The sequence below is a fragment of the Strix aluco genome, chromosome 2 (assembly GCF_031877795.1).
Source record: "Strix aluco isolate bStrAlu1 chromosome 2, bStrAlu1.hap1, whole genome shotgun sequence".
NCBI classification, from domain to species: domain Eukaryota; kingdom Metazoa; phylum Chordata; class Aves; order Strigiformes; family Strigidae; genus Strix; species Strix aluco.
This window is the reverse complement of record NC_133932.1, coordinates 112030984-112054856: the sequence shown is the minus strand read 5'-3', so window position 1 is coordinate 112054856 and position 23873 is coordinate 112030984. Positions and strand designations below refer to the sequence as shown.

At 34.4% G+C, this 23873-nt stretch overlaps 1 protein-coding gene across 9 annotated transcripts in view; it reads left to right on the top strand.

The window, feature by feature from the left end:
• The window catches only part of NBEA (neurobeachin), a 514689-nt gene that overhangs the window by 234056 nt on the left and 256760 nt on the right, over positions 1–23873 (top strand). For all 9 annotated transcript variants that reach the window (XM_074815844.1, XM_074815841.1, XM_074815846.1 and 6 more), the window contains one exon: positions 15198–15259. In XM_074815844.1, the coding sequence (XP_074671945.1) occupies positions 15198–15259 (62 nt within the window). The remainder of the gene's footprint in view (positions 1–15197; positions 15260–23873) is intronic.

Genomic DNA, 23873 nt, shown 5'->3' with positions numbered 1-23873 from the left:
GAACTGTTACAATAGGTCCAGGATCGAAACACAGTCACATAAAATGCTTTCCCTTCTCACCAGTGAGATACCAAATAAATGTTACCAATGCTTTTAATTTTCCTGTGTCGTTACCTGGATAGAAGGTCAGCCAGGTATCCTGGCTATGGCGTACATTTGATATGTTTCTGATACATTCACAATTCAAATCAGATGAAACTGCTGATATGAGTAGAGTCTGTTTCTCCTCATTAACTCACCACATAGCCCTATGAAAATATGCAGTAGAAGTGGTGATGTGGACTAGTTTTGTATGGTATTTAACAGGAGGTTTCTTGAAACAATTGAAAAATTGTCCAAAACATTCCTCTGGAAACCACAGATAGAACGTGGGTGCTAAATGACACTACTTTAAAACCTCCCAAAGACCACAAGTGTGACATCACTGTGGCATCTACCAATGCTAGCACAATTTGTTTCTGATTTCCTCAAACAATACCTAGTTTTGTGTTAGGAAGAACAGAGTAACCATTTTGCTGAGATGCTGTAGAAGTCTGGAAATCCCTTAGACTTTCTGGGAAAAAAGGTACTTTTTGGTGCTTATCATGGCCCTTGGCTTTGTCTTAGAAACTTTTCAGAACCTTTGTATTATTTTTGTGCTCAGGAGCATAGGTGCTATAAAGCAGAGAGATTGCATGCTCTTGCAGAACTTTATTTTCCTATTCATATTGTTCTCTCGTTCTTTTGTCTCACTCTGCCACATCCAAAATATTTTTGTGTGTCCAGGCATGTTTTCTTTCATCTAATCAGACTTTTGGCAATCACTTACCAGTCTGCAGCACAGCATGTAGCCAGTATTCTGAACAAAATCAATAAATGAATAAATATTAGCAAGTAAGAGAGAAAGGGAATAAAAAAGTGTTATGATTTTAAAATTTTCATTAACTGAAATTAACAGTATACACGTAAAACCTGAAGCTATTCATAGTGCTGAAATTTCTATGAGCCACTTTTTGATCCTACTTCGATATTTTTATTAACAGTCTTGATTATGGGGCAGAATTATTCCTGGCAAAGCTAACTGCTTAGACAGAGAAACACAAACTGAGAAGCAAAGGCATTCCACTGGAGAAATGTCGAATTACTTTGTGGAATAACTCAAGAAAAAACTCAAAAAAAAAAGCCAAATTTCAACACAGACAAATTCTGAGTCCAATCCCTAGGAACAAATAATATAGACTATATCCAGAGGGTAGGAAATGAGGGATGAAGCCACTCAAAGAATGTGGGGATTATTGTAATAATTAGCATACTCTGGGCTCTCTTAGCTCAGTGCTGAGGCAGCAAAGATGCTTAGGAGAATAGATGAGGAGGTGATTTCATTTCTGTGCACAACTTCAATAAAACTCCTACCATCTGGTTCTGTAGTCAACACTTCAAGAATGATACGCACACATTTCAGGGGGAACAGAAGAACAGGGCACAAGAGTGACTGATGGATGGGAGATAAACTCTGTGAAGTACAATGTAAGGAGCTTGATTTGTTCGATGTACCAAAGAGAAGAGATAGGAAGTTATATACTACAGGATGTCTTAGCCTTTCTACGAACAGAATGCCTAATGAGGTTAAATAACATTGGAAAACATGTTACTTGTAGTCTTTATGACTGTTTTAAACATTCTTTCTAATGGTAGTCTTCAGTCTAGCTTCTCAGGAGGAAAAATGTCATGCATTTGCTGAATGGTTTTGGAGATTCTGCGTGACTTTGGAACCTGTGAATCCCCATTTTGTCTGTGAAATACCCTGCAAGGAATGATAGTCTGCATTAACCTTGATTTCCGCTAACATTGCCGTCACTGCATTTGTTCACATGGTCATAGATAGATGTACTTCAGTGTCAGCTAGCCACCTGCAGGGATCAGTAAAAAAGTGGTTTTTCCTGGTGCTATAGTTGACTGCATCTCATCTGCAGATGCAGTCAAGAATATATCATCTTCCCTTGAGGAATCAAAGATGGGCAGTGTTCAACTCACTGCATGAAATAAGCCTTTCTTCAGACTTTTGTGTGTGTGTTCATGTGTGTGTATATATGTATAAAAACTGATTTTTATTTTTCATTTAATAAATTCTTTAATCATTACCTTGAAGCTCATTTTTGTATGAGACATCTTCTCTTTTCTCTGAAGTTTGTCTATTCAGACGAGTCTCATGTGGCTCATGCCAGCTATTGTTTGGTCCCAGATTTCAGAGAGCCCTTGCAAACATATGAATGCATAGCCATACATATACTTTAATGTGATTTCTTAAGGGTATGAGACTTATGTGATCACGCTGGGTGAGGAGGATCAGCCTTTTACTCCCTTGATAACTTTTTAATGTGTTGGTCAGTTTCAGCCAGTTTAACAGAGGATGCTTAAAAATTACTATTTTTTACATGATATTCATGAATATTGGCTGTTTAAAGAAAACCCTATAATGTCTTGGCTGAGGCAGTAGTTACATGTATATTTCTTAATCAGCACTATCATTTGGATTATGCTATCATCATGTAGTGAATAAACAGAAAACTGAAAAGCAGCTCCAAAGAATTTAATCTGGTTCATTTGCATCTGTGTAATATAGTGTTGGTACAACACTATCGATATTGCAGCGTAAGGAACATGAAAACAATTGATAAAGCAGAACTGAGAGAGAGAGCAGTAGGATCTCAACCCTACTAGACATCAGAGAATCCCTGTTAGAAATCAAGGTGAATGTTAAAAATGTTTCTGTGGGGAGATCAGGCTAGTGTCATTTGTAGTGTGTGTCTCACTGGACGTGATCGCTCTGGTCAGTCAGTGTCAGGAATCTTACGGATTGTTTGGTTTGTATTGGGACAGGGACTCTGAACTGATTTTTAAGGCTAAGGAATTCATAATATATTTCTTCCCTGCCATGCCACCTCCCACTCCTTTCTTTCCATGTGCCCTAGGAGTCCCAGTGTACATTCTTCTGTGTCCACTAAGAGGTGATGCTCAGGCTTAGCACAGTGCAGTTAAAGCCACTGAATTGTCTGACTCAATCCTCTGGAAAACAGAGGATTTTAAATGCTGTTGTTTGAAATCCTGCCTGCACATGTTGTAATCTCTTTATAGACAGAAAAAAAAAAAAAAAAAAGTTCATTAATTTCAAACTGCTATTTAGAGGTTTGTAAGAAATTTGTTTTAAGAAACTATCTATTATTATCTCTTAGTATCTTACTGAAAGGCTCCACAGTATGCTCATGTTTCTGCAAACACTTTGGGACTGAAAGTGTTTCTTACTAAAAAACATCGATGAGTCAGATACATACACATGGATACAGAAAACAACAGTTTTCCAGAAGTCTGTATGGTAAGAACAAAGAAATAATGAAAGGTTAAATGGATATTCAAATCTGCCTATTTATTTACATGTACTCCAGCAGAGTCAAGGTTCAAAGCTTTGCAACTTCCACACTGTTTTTCAGAATATGCTACTAGTGACAAGACAGATCCCAATACTGGCATTCAGAGGAGGAACCGAAGAGCAGGTGCCACAGCAGAAGTCTGTTATTTATCCACAGTGAAATCTTCGAACTATAATGACCCTCATGTCAGTTACAGAACATTTTTCTTTCATATAATATTCCTTTATGATTCCTTTAAAGGGATATCATTACAAACAGCAGAAAGTGAAGAGGATAGACATTCATTTGATTTTGAAGATTTAACTCTTTAATAACTGAAGTTCCTGTGTGCAGAAGTATGTTCTGAACAGATGCTTAATACGGCAGGAAGCATTATAGATCAGAGATCCAGATAGCAACTAGGAAATACATAGCATCTGGCACCTTTTTGAAAGTAAACCTGCCAATAATTAATTACACATATGAGCCACTCTATCCCTGTCTAATGAATTGAACACTTACTATGATGTATTAGGCTGTGTAACAGAGGTTAACTGCTCATGCCCTCTCCTTTGTTTTTGGCTTGTGTGGTCCCAACGTAACTTAAGGGTAGAAATTGTTGGCACTCAGATTATGGGTCCTTGATTATATTATCATTGTGACATTAATTAATAATCAAGATATCTTTACAATCCAAAATATATGGAGTTCCCATTAGGCAGAAATTGGGGCGGTTCTGTTGCTTTGCCAGTGGAGAAAAAATGACTGAAAATGGTGAGACTAATTGTAAAGTTTAGAATCAACTACCTATATTCAACAGAAGGTGTTAAGCAGTAAAAAAAATAAATAAATATATGCCCTCAGGAAAACAAAAGTTGGTCATGGTGTAAAGTAGTCATGTTTGCTGAAAAGAAGGTCTGAAAATTATCCTTGAAAATATAGAAGCCACTAGATGTTTGAAGTTACTAAATTACTGTTGAAAGTGCTACTATAAAAATTATATTAGAAACCAAACAATACCAACTGCTGTTCTTTTAAAGTACATCAAGAAATGCACAAAATATTGGAGCTCTGAAAGAATGAGAAAAGGAGTAATTTGTGGGCCTCAGGTCACAATTGCCTGCAGCAGTATGGGACACTTTCTCACAAGTTTCTTTTTCAACATAGTAGCCTATATTCCAGTTGCAAGCCATAAGGTCTAGAAAGAACTGGTGGTTTTGCCTTACAACTCTAGAAGAATACCCTCCCTGATGACTTCATACTTGTTCTTTGTCCTAATACCATCCAGGTCAGATGTCCCTCTGTCTTCGTTCTTGTTCTAACTTTCAGCTTTCATGGAAAATAATTTTCTTTTTTTTCCTTTTTTTTTTAGTATGTTTGTCTCCTACTACAGAAAGAGTAGCAAGAGATCTATTTAATGTTATTTCAAGGAAATAACTTTTAAAAGATTCTTGAGAAAGTTCTTAACACGTACGGGCACTACTGTAGCATAGCCTGTAGGTGGACTCATCATATCAGGTATACAGCAGTGCTGCATGGTAACACTGGACTAAGTTGTACAATTTTTTTTTTTCAGAACAGCTACCTTTTTCCTCCTTATTATTTTCTCCTCTACTGTCCGGGTCCAAAGAAAAACGAGGTGGTATGCCAAAAAGGTATTCAGTATCTACAGGATGTTCATGCTGTGACTGAAGCTCCCCACAGGCAGAGGTTCTCTGGTTCTTATTCCACTTAATTCATCATTCAGAACTCAGCAGGGGACTCTGCCTGGTTTTGGACTTGAAACAGTTAGGCTGGTATTTGCCCCACCCTTTGTCCTCTAAAGGCTTAAAAATGGAATCAATCTACTTTATTATCCCAGCAGTATTTTCCAGAGAACTACCTAACTGATAAACTATAGGGTGAAAATAACATCTCTGTATCAGATTTTGCCCTGAAAGATGTATTTCTCATGAGGCATAGTCTAATAATCCTTTTCTGTGTAGCCTGAGCTGTGCATCCAGGTTCTTTACAAAACTAATCTCATTAGGGCTGGTCACAGTTTCTCCTTCTATATTCCTTAACTCTGTGTCTACTTATCACCTGCTCTTATAACCCAGAATGAAACCTTTTAATCAGTGACCGATTTTACAAAACTTCCTTACTTGTCCTGATGACTTAAAGGCACTTCTACAGTTCATCCTATTGGATATCGATGTGATTGTTTCCATTCCTTCAAGGCATAAACAAATAATATTCCACAAAAACTCTTGAATCAATTAACTTTTGAGAAACTACTTGAATCTTAAAAATATACCTATTTATAGAGCTCTTTGGTTTTGATAGAAGAAAATTTTAACGATAGCATAAACATTAATGAACCGTCAAGCTTGATTTATCTAGATGTTAACAGACTCCCTACAGACCTGGGATTATTTTTGCAAGGCCTACATCTTTACAGTGTTGAGTCTAACTTTGTGTTAAAATTTACCTTCCCCCCCCAAAAAAACAAACCTGCTAAACATATATTGTCTTATATCATGTCTTATTTTTGTCTGTCGGTGTGTGGAATTTTATGATCCAATCTTTTTATACTAATAGTGATGTTGTCTGTGGAGATTTTCTTGCAATGGGAAACCCTCATGCTGAAAAACTTGTCAGACAACAGAGACAGTTGTGATATGTCAAATTAAGATGGCAAAGTGATGTCAAAGCAGGTCTAGGGAGAGCCCGTAACAATGTTACTGTCAAGTAAATAAAGAAAACTGAAACACAAGAAATACAAGTTGTTTCAAGAGATCTACGACTGTGGTACGGTTCTGTGTTTTGAGAGACATTGGTTTAGAATGATTATCATTTGTCAGAAGGGCTTCAGGATAAGAGCAAGATCTGATGGCTGCCAACTAAGGTCAGCAAAGTTCAGTGTGGAAATGGAGATTTTTTTTTTTTCCTTGTTATCAAATTCTCAGAAAACAATTACTAACTAAAGAAAATATTAGTTCACCAACAGTTTGCTCAGTGAGAAACAAAAAATATCTGGTGGGTTATGCTACTTAGGAGATCACACCTAGTTAAAATAATGGTCATCTTGGCCTTAGAAATTTAGGAAGCTGCATGAGTTCTGTGAGGTTTTGTTATACTTCCTATTTGTAGCTGCACTGGTTCACTCCCTGTTCTCTCAATATGGCCTCAGGGTTGCCAAAGAGAAGAAATATAAGGAAGTAAGGAGGACCAGTAAAAAGTAAGTGGTTTTACTGCTGTGCAGCTTATCCTTTTCTTGCCTTACTTTTTTTGTCATTCACCATACACACATTTCAGTTGTGTCATTCCATGATGATAATATTCCCCCTCATAATAGGAAAGAATGTAACAAAGAACTAAAGCATAGTAGTAGAAAGAAGGAAACAAAAGGCAATTCCTAAAGAGAGAGAAGCAAAAAAGCATGAAAAAGCACAGTAAAATGGGCACCAAATAGAAATAAGTTATAGACTGAAGCTAAGGAGAAGTTGATGAATTTCTGGAAAAAAATAAAACCTCATAACTAAGGAAAAAATAACATTAAATAATGCATTTTCATGGAAAGCATGATATTCTAGACACTGTCATTTGTGATCATACTTATGATCTGTCTTGTCCAGGATATAACTTTTGACAGCTTTAGAAAGAATTAGAAAAGTTCTTGAGATGAAGAGAAAGCATCATAGGGGTAGTGAAGGTATAAACATTTGCTTCTGTTAGTGAGTGAAATTAATGTTCTGATTTCTGCTTTTATACTTCTTTGAAAATAATTCACTGTTGAGGTAATTCTTCTGAAATGTATTTCCTGTAACACGGATTTAAGAGGAGGTGAAGGACTGAGAAAAAAGAGAAGGGAGGGATAGATGTTTCTTGATTTAAATAACAAAGTCGTGAGGGATCAGTAGCACATAAAATCTCAAAATAGTTGTCTTTTCTCAGATTTGTTGAATATGTGGCAACTTGTTTGGTATCGGTTGTTTTCATTTAGTAGTTTTTCTACAAATGTAATCAAAAATAGCAACTTGGTCAAGAAATGAATGGAATCTTGAGAAAATATCACATGACAAAACTTGAAAAATCTTTTAACTTTTCACTTTTAAACTAATTTTTTTATGGCTTTTCCATTAATTTTTTTTTACTCCATCCATTGAAATAAAATATCCAGGGCAGCAGCTGTAGCAGAAATTTAGCCACAAATTTAATCCACTTATTTAGTAACACCATAGGATAAAGGGGGAAATCGGAAGACTTTCAGGATCATATTTTAATTTTCACAGTGGACTGTTGGGTGTTTGGAAAAAATTTTGAATGGTTTTCATTGAGATTCTTTCTAGATAAATAACAGGTTTTGATTTTCCAGAACCTCTGTCTAAGTGTAGTTTATTTTTTAGTTTTTCCAGGCTCCCTCAAAATAAAAAGTTTATAAGTTATTCAAGTCTATCTGAAACTGAAGTAGACTTAAACAGAAAAGCAATAGTTCGATTTCATAGACAATTTCAAGATTAGAGGTGTTTTAATTTGATCAGCTACTGTGCAATGTGATCACTGGTTTGGTTGTTTTGACCCATTGTTTACAAGGGGACTTTAGAAGAGAAGGAAACACATTTTGTTTCCAAATTAAATTATAGTATCTAGTAAGTATGTTGTTTCAAAAGAATTCTGCTTCACTTAAATTTAACAGGGAATTGTTTTCTAATAATTAACATTTGCATTGTATTCTTTTATATGAAAAGAATAATTTAGTGTTATCAATGCTAATTAGAACAATTTCTCAATTGATACATGATTGATACAAATTTTAGATCTCTTCTGGGATAGCAATTAGATAAGCATATTAGTTCGCTATGTCACAACAGGTATTTGAAAAGACATCCAAAGAGATACTGTTTTAACAGAAGGACAGAGAAACACAAATGCATTTTCCCACAGGCGGTAAATGAAAAACTGGATCAGTTTTGAAAATCTTCAGTGATATATTAAACTGAACAGTGGTGGTGGGTTTTATTTTATAGTTTAAGCGATCTTCTTTTCATTTGATGAATGAGAATTTGTGCATCACATTAACACTAATGGAAAATTGACAAAAATTCTACACGTTGGTATAAGGCTAGACTCTTCAGAGTAATGTGGCACCAGCATCAGTTTTGTCAATATTGTTACAGCTCATGGGATCACAGTACAAAAGTCTGTAATTTTAAAAAGTAAATCATGTATACATTGCAATAAATCCCCTCTCTGTGGGTATGCTCTCAAGGGTTTTTACCATTCTGTGATTCCATCTGGATATTTTATGGTCCTCATTTAGATTCGTTTTTAGTAACTGCAGTGGTAAAGTAGTATAGGTTTTCTTACTTCCATAAAATAATTTAAGAAACTTTTATATAACATTCTTTTTTCTTTTAACTATTATCGTAGTATTAAGATCTGTTTTATTTTACTAATTTGGCTAAAAGGGCCAAACCATTTGAGTTGGGTTTGAACCCATTAAAATGTCTTTTTTTTATGTTGACCTATCAGTGTTTATTTTGAGGTGTTTATCTTAAGATATGAGTTCCAAAGATTTCTGATGTGAAAGGCATTTCATTTGATAACATAAGATGATAGCTTTCCTAGATTTTCAGGTACCAGATATAAATGATACTGCATGTGTTGTGCAGTGTCTTTCACCATAACAAAAAAATCCTATAACTGTCTTGATCAACTACAAAAGCACTGAGCCAAATTCACATTCATCATGTTTTTCTGTGTCACTCTTCTGATCTGTAAAGGAGATCTACCCATACAAAGGATGGTCTGGAGTACTAATACAGCCATCCCTCATGGATCCTAGAGTTGGTGGTAATGTTGTGTTCTGCCAGTCAGGGCTGTTGAAGGGAATTGTTAAATCCATAACCTTGACTGTTATTTTAGTGCGTTACGTTCTTTGGAATAGTGTTTCCTTTCATCTAGTAAAAGTGAAGTTGTAATTATTTTGCAACATGGCTGTGATTTCCACCTGCAGACTTTCTGCAATTCCTGAATATTTGCTAGCCTTTGCTTTTCATAAATTAAGACCATTAGTGTAATTTAAATGCCTACAAAATATGTGACACATGTATGGCTCTAAAACCAATTTTGAGTGTAATCTTGCAAAACATTACATTCTGTTTAATACACATCTTTTTTTTTCCCCCTAATAATTATTTGATTGGAATAAGAACATCTGTTATTTCAGTTAATAGTTTTACACACCTAGCATTTACTTTCAAACTTTTCACATATCTTTATATTTTCCCTCCATACTACCTCTTTTCAGAGCTGTACTGAACTCACCACCAACTTGATAATTGGTTTAAAACAGCAATTTGAATCTAGGTTTCTCTGAATGACAACATATAGCAGAGAGGGAATAATGTAGATTTAAACTATCCAAGTAATTTTAATTAATGATCAAAAAATAAATCCTAACTTTATTTCTTTGACTGTAAGTTAGATTCAGCAAAATAATTCAAGAAAAAATTTGCCATAAGATTCTGCTAACAGAAAAAAGACATTTTACAAGAACAAATAAACTTGAAGGAAAACTCACATTTCCAACCAAAATATCACCATCACTTTTTTCCTAGTACTGTCACAGTCAAAATATGCTTTATTTTCTGTCATCAGCATGAACTGTACTCAAACTTTGTTGTGTCATTCCTAACAAATGTTGAATAGAGTATAAGGGAATAGTCTATCAAATATGAAGACACAATTTGTGAGTGGTAATTACTGGTGGAAAATTCCTACTCTGTTTCTTGGCACAGAAGTCAGTGAGGATTGTGGGAAGAGATACCACAGTATGAGTTACCAGTAATTATAGTGAACAATTTGAAACAATACCGTTTTGTTTACAGTACATGGAAGACTATATCAGTAGCAAACAGAAAATAGATAGCCTAACAAAAATACAAGTTAAAAAGGAGAATTCTAGTATTTTCTGATTTTTTTTTTTTTTGATCTAGTTTTAGGACCTTATGGTCCTTTCTAAGTACATTTTATGCATTTTTCATACATCAACAAACAATGCATATAATGACATGTCTTTATTTTGTCATAAGCATTTTTTTCTATACAAAGCTCCTGTTCTTTTGATGACACACTGTACAGGAGTAACAAAGGCCAAGTTTTCTCTGTGAACTGGGTTAAATGGATTAAACTCTCTCATGCTTTTTATTTAGCCATACCTGAGACTTTCAGATATATAGAAGCTATAATTGAGTGAAAGATTTCTGCAGGCTCTAAAGTATAGTTAATTGCATCTTTTTTTCTAAGTTGAACATAAGATATAAAAACATTTAACTTTTAGTTTTGCTAATATTACAATTGATTCCAGTTCCAATAAGGGTTTAAGTTGACACAAAGTAAAATCATTGAAAGAAAATGCAGGCAAACCTTGATAAAGACCAGATGAAATTGTGTTGGTATTCAGTTAGACTCATACACACACTGTATTAATAATAATATAAAGAAGTTCAAAACCATGATCTTATTTCATAAGGATTTTTTTAAAATTGATTTTATCAGCCTACATTATATTTCTTCAAAATAGAAATTCACACTGACTAGTTCAGCATGGTGGCTTCAAGGTTTTGAACCCATGACTTCATTAATGCCATAGGCATGACTAAAATAGTGTAGTTGAAATTAATCTTTTTTTAGACATTAGTAAGTCATAGTGAAAAGAAATAATTAGCATATCTTTGGGCCAACAGAAGAACACTGAAAAAGAAGTCAAGTAAACCAGAGCATTTTAAGATAATTGCCAGGCATACATCATTTATTCCAGATTAGCTAAGGTCACGCACTTGATGCTCCCAGTTTTTGTGTCCATATATGTGGTCATTGTTGCCATCAAATTGCTGAATTTTGATGGCTATATTTAATGGACTGAAAATAGACCATGAAGAAAAGTACTAAGAACAGCAAATATAAAGAGCACGTACTCCATTCAGTTCAACAGTGACCTTTTTAACCTTGCTGTATGCAGGAAATAACCACTTGTATTTTAGTAATTACATTAGCTTCCTTAATGGCATTTGATACAGATGGTATAGGAAGAATTTATCTGCAGCTGAAGAATGCAGGCAACAGTTTTAGTTTGAATTGCAAATACTTTTTCTCGTTGGAGTTAAGTGGGAGGGGAAAGAGAACTGAAAATAGATTTGTGTGCTCTCTTCAATCAGAGAAGCCATTATTTTTCAAAGCTTGTTACCATTTTTGTTTCTCATTGTGTTAAAACTAATAAAACTTTGCACACTTTAAAAATCTCTGTCAAATCCTGCAAAACAGTAAAGAGGAAGAATAAATGCAGTTGTTAGTGCATTTGGGACTTAAGAAACTGATTCTGATTCATGCTGCAAATTCTATTTTTGATTTCATGAAGATACCTCAATCAGTTTGTGTCTTCTCTTCTGTAAAATGGGAGCAGAACATTTTCTTCCTCCTTTTTTATTTTTGTCTGTTATGTACTGTCTGTTGAAGGAAATTATTTTAGTGTCTGTACCAAGCCAAAAGCGGTGAGGCAATTCACACAAGTTGGACTTCCTGGAACAGAGGATCGTGCAAATTTAAAAAGCAAAAGAGTATTAAAAAGACGTTTTTTCTGGTCTATGTAGGATAAGTTAAACAGAACAAGGATGGTGATTCTTGCTTAACTTACTCTTACGGGTTTTGATTATGTGGGATCTTCATAAACCAGAGATTGCATTCTGACAGATTTTCCTAATAGGCAGACAAGGATCTGCCCCCCTCTACTATTGATTCCACAACAGCTCTGACAGTAAACTGAAGATTAATTGTGTTTTCAGTAACAGGAAAAAAAAAAAAAAAAGTTTATTTATTTCAAATCTTAACTCCTTAATCAGGAATAAGTGAAAATGGGAAGAAGCACAAGGGACACAAAAATAGAGCCCTTGGCAGCTAGGAAGGGGGAAATGAAGCATGTAATGGAGGGCACCCACTTTCCCTCATATGATTTGAGTGGCAGGAATCCCTGAAGTGGGAGTAGGAGGCTGATAAGCAAGAAACTTACAACGTGAAATTGTAGCCCTGCTATGAATGTTTCACGTTTTTGTATTCTGTTTTACTTCAAGGAATGTATAGCATGAATACTTAAAGGTGAATAGAAAGTATTTCTGTTTCCTTCTTCCTACCCATCAAGATGCATGGGATTCCCCATTCTGTGTCATGGCTACTCCTGGTTTTGCTTAGTTATAACTAGAGTGCTGCACACTTAATTTCTACTGTAGACTGGGCGCTTTGCAAAGGGTATTCCTTGCATCCATCTTTGACACTATGAACTTCTTTTATGAGGCTTTCCTATCTCTCTCTGTATTTTCACGTGTGAAAAGTGCTACAGTCTCTAACAGTTATTTATTTCTTTTTGACATGAAAAACAGCCTCTTAGAATGTCAAGTTTGAATACTACTGGTTATGAGAGGTGTTAATGGCTCTTATCAGTGGCTTGTTTCATCAGCAGGCAATTACAGAACTGGTTACAAGTGATGTGTGTGCTGATGTGCTAACCAGATGTCAGTTCTGTATCCTCCTCTTTTTCTTTTTGGGAATTTCACCAAAATCAGTTCAATTCTCCTTTCTGATGCTAGAATGCTACATCTAAGCTTGCAGTTGATTAGATGTGATGTCCAGACAAATAAAGACATCGATTTTAGGTCAGACAACCACTTTACTCAAGCCTGTAGAATCATCAGTCTATTAAAAAGTTAGATATAAAATATATAAAAATTATTACGGTAAATAAATAGAAAGATTTGCACTAAGGTAATTATGATTTCCTTCAAACAGAGAGTCCTGTTTTATTATGTATGCAGTGTTTGTGTCATTAGAACTAGACCATCATTGTGATCTGGATAATAATCATGAGTACTTATCCTAGCTTTGTGCCATTTTAGGCATGTTTGGTTTGGTCCACACTCCAAACGTTTTTTCATATTGTTTGAAGCTACGCAGGTGGCATAAGTACCACCAACTGTCTTTGAAAATTAAGAACTTCTAATTTAATGAATTAAGCCAGGAAATATTCATTATGTGTTTCTCTTTAAAGTGTCTATTTTGCATCGAGTTTTCTGTTCTTTTTGGAAACCTGGTGAAGATACAAAGTAATTACTGCTGATGCATAAACATTTGTTAGGTAATTTAATTGGTTTATTTTTTGTAGCTGTGATGCTTTTTCAGGATACATTTGTTCTTCTGATTTAAACTCAGAAGCTGAAGTCACATACAAATTTAGAAGACTGTAGCATGGGAATATGTTTCTAAGAGCATTATTTTGCCTTGATCACATTTTAATACACCTGAGGTACCTGCGGCAACCCAAACCGTTCTATGATATTGAAAGATGATAAGTGAACATGTGACAAAAAATATATTTTTTTTAGTTTTACAGAATATGTGGTGGATTCATATTAAACCAGAGAACATCCTATGGTAAAATATTTGATATGTCTGTGCTACCTGCATTGGCTTAACTGTAGAGTTCAGTCTTCTGTTTGGATTTTCTTTGTCAGCTTTCAAATGGAGGAGGTAGCCTGCAGGTGATAAGTATCCCATTAATCTTTCTGATCCTCTAGCACTTGAGCATAAGAATAGCTGATCAATTACAGCAATTGTCTCCCTAAATGAGCTCTGCACATCTGCCTCTTATTTCATTAGTTAACTGTCTGCCCATATATCTGATAGAATGGAATCCTAGTGGCTTCTTACAGCTTGTTCTGTGTTACTATACAATAAGGATGGGGTTGTTAGCAAAATGGGCACAAAAGGGTATTTATCCACTACCTGCAATAAATATACATGCTATTGTGTAGGAGTGCTTTTGTCTCTAATCGCTGTTTGTAGAAACCTACTTAAAGCACATCAGTTTGCTTTTCAGCTTCCTATTTAGTCCTTAGCTGTAAGCTTTATATTTGTGAGTTTATAATTTTTGTAATAAAACAAAAGTCTTTCTATGCCCTAAACCCTCATATCAATGTCTATATGATTTTAGATAACAGAAGCTACCAGATATAAAGATAACAGTAGAAGTGTAATTTCCTCATTGTTTCTTTATAATGCATCTTTTAAATACTTAGATATGATATCCTTCTCTCAGAAAGTAAATTTCCATTTGCAAAGCTGCAAATGAGTACTTACAATAGCGACAATGTTATTAGGTATTGGTTATTTAAAGTAAGTAAAAAACAATAAGTAACTGCATAATTCAAGGTTTGTTTTAAGAAACATGGCCTGCAAATTATGGGTTATAATTCTAATAAAGATAAGATTTTACATTAATTCCTCTTTCATTAATACTCAAGCTTTCAATTACAGGAAAATCAATTACCAAATAAAAATTAATTTCTAAGCAGAGGCTTTATTCTTTACATGTTAATGTCTGATTAGTTTATTCTTAAGAATTTACAGGATTTAATATTCAAAGGTTGTTTTCTTATGTTTGCTGTATATTAAATGGCATTGTATGATATAGATAGGTAGGTATTTATTTTTTTATTTAGCTAAATAGTGAACTAAGCTAAATGTCAAAAAGACTGAATTAAAAAATATTCTGTCCTGAACTTGGTATAGATTATTCTAGGTGATTCTTTGATGCTTTCTGAACTTTTAAGTATATTTGAATGTGAAATGCTCAGATAATTGTGCTTGAAACTTGTTTCAGTGAATTTGAGTGATAAAAAAATATATATTACAGATATTTTATGGAATTTCTGAAACCTTGGAGCTATAATAACTAAATATCACCAATCTTTTAAATTCATTTTTGACTATTTATTGCAGGTCTGGTTTGTATGAAATCAAGTACTTCAGTGGTTGAACTTGTTATGCTACTTTGTTCACAGGTAAGACATTCTCTGGTTTTAATTGTATTAGTTTCTTTGTGTAGTGCTGGATTACTGCCAGCCTAAGAATTGTATCTTGCTCTTTGTTTCATTCTTCCATTTCAGTATAAGAAAATACAAATTAATCTCTTCTGGTTGCATATAAATTGTAGATTTTTTTTTATCGGACTTTCCATAGTTTGTCTATATTCACAGGGTATACAATCTTTATTTGTATTCATTTTGTAAAAGTGAATGGATGTACATTATGCACTTTTTCTGTGTATGAACTCTCTTTCAAGCCAGTCCATATTTAGAATACGTAAATAGGATACTGTTGTCATAATATTATGTTGAAATCTGTCTTTGAATTAGTAATTTTTTAAAACCTTACTTTGTGGTAACTTTATTACTTTTGATATACGTGACATAACTCATTGGATATTTTATGTAGCTGTCTATATAAAAAACAGAGGAACATGGTTTAGGTAGCAGAACATGGTTTAGGTGACAGTAGCATAATATTTCTGTTTAAAAATTGTTGTAGTTAATTATTGGGTTTTCAGCCTAGCAGTAATGGGTTTTTCAGAAATCTGACTCAACATTTTGAATTGCTTTCACAAGTAAAATATTCAAAACTAAAACAATACCTCATAGTGTTTGAATTGTTTATATCTCAATTTTAATTTTCCTTGTTTTGACAGAAGTGTTATTGACTAATGTCATGTATATAGTTTTTTATTTTAAACTGCCAGTAGTAAGTTATCAACATTTTAGGGTTTTGCTCATTTTGTAAAATATAAGAAAAATACAATGGCCTAACAGTTCCAGATAACTTCACAGGTTTTCAGACTTCTCTAAAGACTTATTAACAGTGTTTCATTTACGAAGTTCCCCACAGATTTATAATACCAGTTAAACTCAAACCAAGTTAGTATATAAAATGCCCAGGTTAACTTGTTATATTATTACCAAGGAAAATTACTTTTTTGTAGCTTTACTTGAGCATTTACTGCTGCATATTGAGAACATGCACCAAAAATGTACTGAAAACAAATTAGTTTCTAGTGGTAATTGAAATGAAGATCTACTTTTGAGGAATCTATCTGTAAATAATAAGCATTTACAACTGATTTTGAGGGATTCCAACTTACCTGCTGTTTGCCAGTCCATAGGTTGCGTTTCTTCAAGCTTCTGTCATAAGGATATCATTAAATCTTGTTTTCCTTTTTTTTTTTTTCTTCTCTTCCTTTTTTTTTTTCCTTCTTCTTTTAGCCAGGGTGGATATTGGTTAGGGAAAAGTAAAAGAAAAATACAACCCTGGCAGGAATCCTCAGTGGGATTTGAACTTCAAACCTTATCCAGCAGGGCACTTGAAAAATTTGTTACCTAATGGTGAAGTCCTGGGTTCCAGGAAAATTCCAAAACATCCATTAAGGCTTTTGAGCTCTATGTTCATGTCATGAAACTTTTTTTTTTTTACTTTTTTTTAGCAGCTTTTGAAACATTTTCTTGAGGGAAGGAATAACTTACAGTCCTTTCTTCTCTAGCCTTTGTTTTTACTGCAGTTCTCAGGAATAAAGTGGAATGTAACATTAGGGTCTAGTGTCTTTGATGGCCTCATCATCTAATCATAGGTTTAACATTACTCATTTGCTGGCTCCAGGAATTCCTGCCATTAAGGGCCCTAGAGATGAAACTTTGCCTCAAATATTGATTGAAAGGAAGAGAGAGAAATTTAAGCTCTTTCCGCAATGCTTGCTTTAGACATCCCAGTAAAGCTATGTAACAAATGCAGCTAAATCAATTTGTTATTTTTATGACTATTATACATGTAATTTATTATTTAAAAATATTCAGCTATTTTAAAAATAAGATTCATTTTATACCTGAAATAATGTGAAGAGCCTAATCATTCTGAAGTTTTGAACATCTATTCATTGTCTTCAGTGTTTGTTTGGGAGAGCTATTTTCCCTCTACCCAATTACTTGGGGAAATTGCAAGCTTTTAGTTTTTACACCCCATCTGATACTTCGGGGTTTTTTCCTTACCTTCTAAGTAAAGAAGACTTTGTGCCCTGCTGTCCATTTATTACCAAGTACTTCAGAAGCTAATCCTGTAATGTTTGCTGGTGGTGTTAGATGTTTCTACAGGAATTGGTCAACAGGGGGCTGTAGCGGTGCAAATTGCATTCTCCTCCCCTCACCTAACTCTAACTATTGCTTCTGTAAATTGCATTTCCACAGAATATTGTACTTAATCCTACAGGTGTACTAAACAATCAGGTCTGTAGTTCTATTCATCTGCAGGAAAAACGTTGTTAGTTTTTTTCTATTTACATTTTAAAACTATTTGTCAAATAAAACATGAGGTAAATGCTATAAGAGTACTAATACATAAAATGTCTAGAGGAAGAGAATGGCAGACAGACAAATATTGTAATCCAGCCTATAGCTCACAGAATTTGGAATTAGGAGTATAGGAGATGTTGTCTGCAGCAAATGAGGTTAAGTCATCTCTATAAATAAAGAGATAGTGCTACCTGAGCTTTTCTATATGATAAGTTGAGTAATATGAACTGGAAAGGCTATATAAAGTACTGTGGTTTTGCAGTAATCCTAATATAACTAGGGGTTTTCTTCCTAACATGGGTAAATCCTTCATACTCAGATTAAATGACATTTTACAGATTATATGGGGAAGTTTGAAATCTGTCATTCAAAAGATAGATGACAATATTAAAACCTTTGAAAAGTACAATTTTGTTTGCACAGAACGGAGTAACTTTAGACATTGAAGAGGAAAGGGAAATGCGAAGTTTGTTTTCCTTTCATTTGCTACAGCAAATTAGATGCTTTTATGCTCTTTATGTTGGAAATTCCATGTTAACGACTACAGATTAGCAAGGATGTCAGAATTTTTTTTCTTATCTGAGCTCCTGAATAAAATCAACATTGCCAGCGGCTCACGTCCAAGGTATGGTCTAAATTTACATGAAATATCACGTTACAAATGTCTGAAGGTACATGTCATGGATAATTCAGTTCATATGGGCAGGCTTTTTGACTCTGAGGGATATGCAATCAAGCCTTTCCCCCAAAGGAATTTGGAGTTTCTGTGAAAAATACATTTTAAATTTTAAAGGAACTCCTGTATGGAAAGTGCGTCACTTGTGAATTTGGGGAAGAACAAAAAGTTCTACTCTTTGTATTTTCAGAATCTCTCTTGTGTAACTTGCTTTCCTGCACCCATTTTATTTTTTCCTAGTATCACCTACTTCACTAGATTAAAATTTAGGTTAATTTGAAGGCTTTATTTTCTTTATTTCTTATATAAACCAAAAGCATACATCCAAGTACTTGAAATATATTTTTTCTGGATAATTGATAATAAACATATAATGATTTTTGCTTATCATAAAATAGGCATTTGCATTTGGATTTGGCCTATTTTAACATAAAATGGATGAAGATGTGTTATGTTTGACAAGATCTGTGCTTGATTAGCTGGTCTTTGTTCCCTCAGCCTAGTTGAGCATGTCACAGCTGTGTTGCTGTTGGAGTGGCAGATTTCTTCAATAAACCATAAATTTTTTTAAAAGAAATACATTAATTTTTGCGAGGTAGTTTCTTCTTACATCAGATTTAGATTTCAATTACTTTCTTCTTTTTTTTCCCTAGCCAAAACACTACAGTAGTTTTTAATTACTTCCAGATCTTTTGCAAATTTTTCTCTTTGAGGATACAGCTTCTGCAGAAACTGAATGATGTTATCCCAAAGGAGTTTTATCTCATGCCACTTGTATTTTTCTGTATCTTATCTATTAACAGGAGAAATTTAATTTCTTAAACAGAAAATACTCTCTCAGTATCTAAGACATCTTGCTACTTGATGTGTTTAAAAATGTAACTATTATAATGGGAAAATGGTTACTTTAGGAAAAAAATGCTGTCATTTGTGATTGTAGAATGCATGTAGAATATCTGCCTAATTTTAGGATTTTGTAGTTTTCAATTCATCCTTCACTCTGTTGATTTCCTTTCCCCACCTGTTGGAAGTTTGGTCAAGAATGTAATTCAGGAGCCTGCAAAGGAAATATCAAAGCTAGAATGAAAATATTCTGCTTCTGAATCACTATGTTGAGGAAGAAGATTTCTTTTAGATGCTGTCCCTTATAAATGGGCTTTTATTAGAAAAACTCTGAGGAGTGAGGAAAAGGATATACATAAGTAAGAAATGCTTTACTTAAAACTGGCAATTAAAAACTGTTAGGAGAATCTCAAATAAGTGATAACACATAGTCCCTCTTATAATTAAGGTATAAGTAGATTCTGTAAATTTTTTACTTCTGTGAAAAATTATAGAATTTAAAGAGCCTTAAATAAAGCAAACTATACCAAGAGTATATCCATAACTTGACAAGCTCCAGTATGTAACTAATGGGTAAACTGAGCTTCAGATAAGCCTTTCAAACATTGGTTAACCTTGTGAGCCTCATAAATGAGTTGTGTCTGTCCATATTGTCTTATCCATTAACCTGGAAACTTAGAAGCTACTTGAACTGAATCTGGTCTGTCTCTTCATATCACAGGCAGCCATTCAGTATATACTTAACCAAAAAAAGATCTGTGACAGATCTGCTCCCAGGCAGCACAATCCGTAAAATACTCCCCAGCAGTTTGACACATGTAAAACATAGTAGTTCTATACTACTATATATACACTATAGCAATCAAAACATAAAGTGGCAAAATGGGGCAGAAGGCGGGACAGGGCATGGCAAATGAGTGCATTGCCTATTGTCCTAAGTGGCAAGAAAAAATCTGAAGCAATATCAAGCAATTAATCCCACTCCAAGGAGAGGTGGAAAAAGAAACAAACAAAAAAAACAGAAAGATGTGCCTTGCCAGTGCAAATTCCAAGGAAATTCTCACTGAGGAAATTCTGTGATAGGTTTAGCTCTGAGAATATAGGAAGACCCATCAACCAGACACTGGAGAGATTTCAGTACACACTAGCACATCTAAATATGCATTCTGCCTTGGAATACAAGACAGCTCCTGGGCTTCAAAAACTGGCAGCTGCCCAACACAGAAACCAAGCAGAAAAAAGGTTTTCTGGTCCCTACAGCTGACCAGAAGAAGCCCTGAAATGTGGGATTCATATAACAGAAACACAATCCATGCTTGATACTAAACATAATCTATTCAAGGCTTTCTAGGAAATTTTAAGTAAGAATTCTCCAGCTCTGCTGTACAGTGCCTTCTTATCAAGCACCATCCTCAACAGGTTTTTTACCAGGCTCCATCTTAAGACAGCATTATTTCTATACTACACTATTTGTATGTCTATGTTACATTTTAATTTTATACATTATTAGAAACCTTTCAATTTTCATTATAGATTTATTTGTAATAATTTTGTATGCTTACTCTTGTTGCCAGTATTAGATTCAACGTTAATTATGCTTGTTGGTCCTTATTTATTCCCTCCAAATGTATTCCTAGAGTTCTTATACTCCCTAATTTTTGTTTGGTAAATGATAGGTCTTTCAGAGTAACTGTGATAGTAGCACTCTAACAGAATTGTTTGCTATTTATCTTTTTGACACCAACTGCAGTAGGAAGGCTGAAGACAAGTTAAATAATGGATGTTTCTCTTAAACCTCAAGAACAATGAACCTCAGACTTAATCCATTTAGGAAATTAAGTCAGATATAACTTCAGTGATGAAATTAAGGTTGGCTATGCAAATTTCTACGGAGGTGGAATTTTTTAATCTTTCTTTTTCTTAATCATGGAACAAGTTGGGTGTTTTACCTTTGGCCATATTTTCCCATTTGTCCTGTTGGATTATCCACTGTCTCTTATTTGTACCAGTGCAACTAGGAGGAGACAATTCTGCATATTGTATCACTGCAAAAATCGGAATTAAAATTTGATGTAGAAGGGAAAGACACACAGAAGCACATATGCAAACATACAGAAACTCATTGTTTTAGTAATTCTGTTTTCCAGCATATCTTGAAAACATTTCTCCTAACAAAGTTCTGGATCTGCTACACTGCTTCTGTCCTGCAGCTTATTCTTTTGCTAACCCCACTTTTGTAGCAGTGCTGATATTTATAAGACTCACAAACACATCTGAAAACTGTTCAGACATTTGTTTCTTGGTTTAGTGGGTTAAGCTGACTGAGACCCTAGTTCAAAAGTCAACAGAGCTACTGAGAGAATTTGAGGACTGCAAATCTGGGAGCACAAAGAAGAAGGAAAACACCACTTGTGTCTTCATGGCTGCAAGCCATGGCTGCAGTTTCGATCATCATTTTAGGCTTCTCTCTGGCCCAGATCACACTCGTAGAGGTATCATATCTTCTCCATGCCTAGCTCCATATTCCTGCTTGCTCCCTTTCACCAATACATGCAATGGTGGAAACAGTCACATCAAAATAAAAAGTAACTCTGAATAAAATAATAATTTTTAAATTATTATACTTCTAGAGTAGCTATGAAAGCAACAGCTCATAGTAGGTGACAGGTAGGATGTCTGGGGCTGTAGGAAAGAAAGGCTGCCTCTGTGGCAGTCAAGAAAAAAGAAGGGAATTTTGGTATTTGCTGGGAGAGAAGTAAGTTAAAACCAAAAAAAAAAAAATCCCTCAGATTGTCATACAATGGACAAAGCACTAGAAAGGTGTATGAAAATGTCATCATGTAGCTCCAAATTGAGGCTTTGTAACTTCCACTTTTACCACAGGCTCAAATTTAAGTTCAATAAATAAAGTCTTTGTAGCTGAAGCGAGTACTTTCTCTAATATTTTAATCATATTTGGACTATAAAAATGTCCAACAAGAGAGAAATATTTCTACTGTGTCCTCATCCATTATCAAATATGGTACAGGTTAAACATGTACTTATGTTCTGTTGTTGATTTGAGGCCCTTCACAATCCAGAACATGGCCTATACACAAATAGGTTATTATACACACTTAGTGTAATTTCCAAAATCAGAAATGAACTTCAGTACAAGCTATAGGAGAAGTAGAAAAGTTTTTCCTTTATATTTTTTTGCTCTAGAAATTAAGTGGTTTGTTGGGGGGCAGTTGTTTTTTGTTTTGTTTTCCTCTGGTGTTTCTCATTTGCTTTATAGAATTCTGGAAGTTTTCCAAAAGATGATCATTTTGTATTATCCTTTTTTTTTGTGTGGAAGGTCAGAGAATTTTCCTGCATTAATTCCTTGTTTATGTGTAGAATGTCTTCCAGCCCAATCTCACTCTTCATCTCTTTGCTATCTGCTTCTGATAATCTGTCTTTCAAATGGAAACCATCAGTGTATTTTTTCCTACTTGTTGGACAATTTTACTTTCTTGATTATTCCATGAGATGTCCTTCCAGATCCCCATGCACTCAGAAAACTCCTTCTGTGCTTTGCCCTTAGTAATAAGCATGATCTCTTCTTCAGTACGTTCCTTACACCAGACTCACCGTGGAACTTCTGGTCCTTTCTCTTGCCTGTCCCTGTCAGAGTACTTTTGACAAAAAATGTCAAAGAATACATTTATTACACATCAATGAGATGCTGATCTGAACCTTCTCTAGATTCATGGCAAAACAGGCAGGATCAGAAAACTGTATGAATTACTTTCCCCATATATGGCAAGGTGTCTTCCCCTGACTTCTCTATTAAGTTGCCTACAATTGAGAAGAATCTTAGATCAGAGGAAAACACCTAGAAAGTCAGAAAAAGTCAGCTGGTACTTCTTAAAGAGATGAGAAAGGGTGCAAAAGCTCATTATTCAAGACCATCATTATTAATAAATTTACCATAGTTTTGATGGGGTTCACTATATATATAAAATAGAGATAATGTGAGGAGTATTTTTCTGTACATCAAAATGTCTTCTCTTTAATGATGCATTTTGGAAGACTTCAAATTAGTTGTCCACCTTTAACATCAAAGGTTGGTTGAATAATAAGTGGACTGGCTTTTAGGACTAATAGCCATACCTAGCAACACATGTTATTAGTAATAATTTTAGTGTCTCTTAAATGAAGAACTATTTTTCCAGTCAGGAAGTAAGTTCTAGAAGTTGTGGAGATGCAGGTATCTTCTAACACGTATCTTCTGTCTGTATTAGAAGATAGGCAGAATTTCTACAAGATGATGAATGTTAATATGGTATGTATCATCTAAATAAATTTGGCATTTTCCCTAGAGTTATTTAGATAATGTAAATGTTTTTGTAATTGTGAAATTTTTTTCTTTTTTTCTAAGATACAAATGAAATGTTCCCCCAGGAACGTTTGACTTAATTTCCAAGATAAATTGGGCAATTACCACAGGTGGTCAGAAGGGCAGTGGGTCTATATGTTTCCAAGAAAGCAAAAAATTAACATGTTACTTCAAGTGAAGAAAACGGAGGAAAGATGAGGCTTTAGTCTTGTGAAAGTGAAATCTAAAACTTCCTATTACCTTTGCTGCATTGTTAAATTCATATTGACATAAATAGTGTTGTGAAAGTTTCACATTCTTTTCCTTTCTGTGATTTGGCCAGAAGCCTGGTGTATTCCAATACTGGCAGATTTGCCTTCCAGGAGGATGTCGTCAGTCATTTTGCAATTTCCTTATCGTGGGAC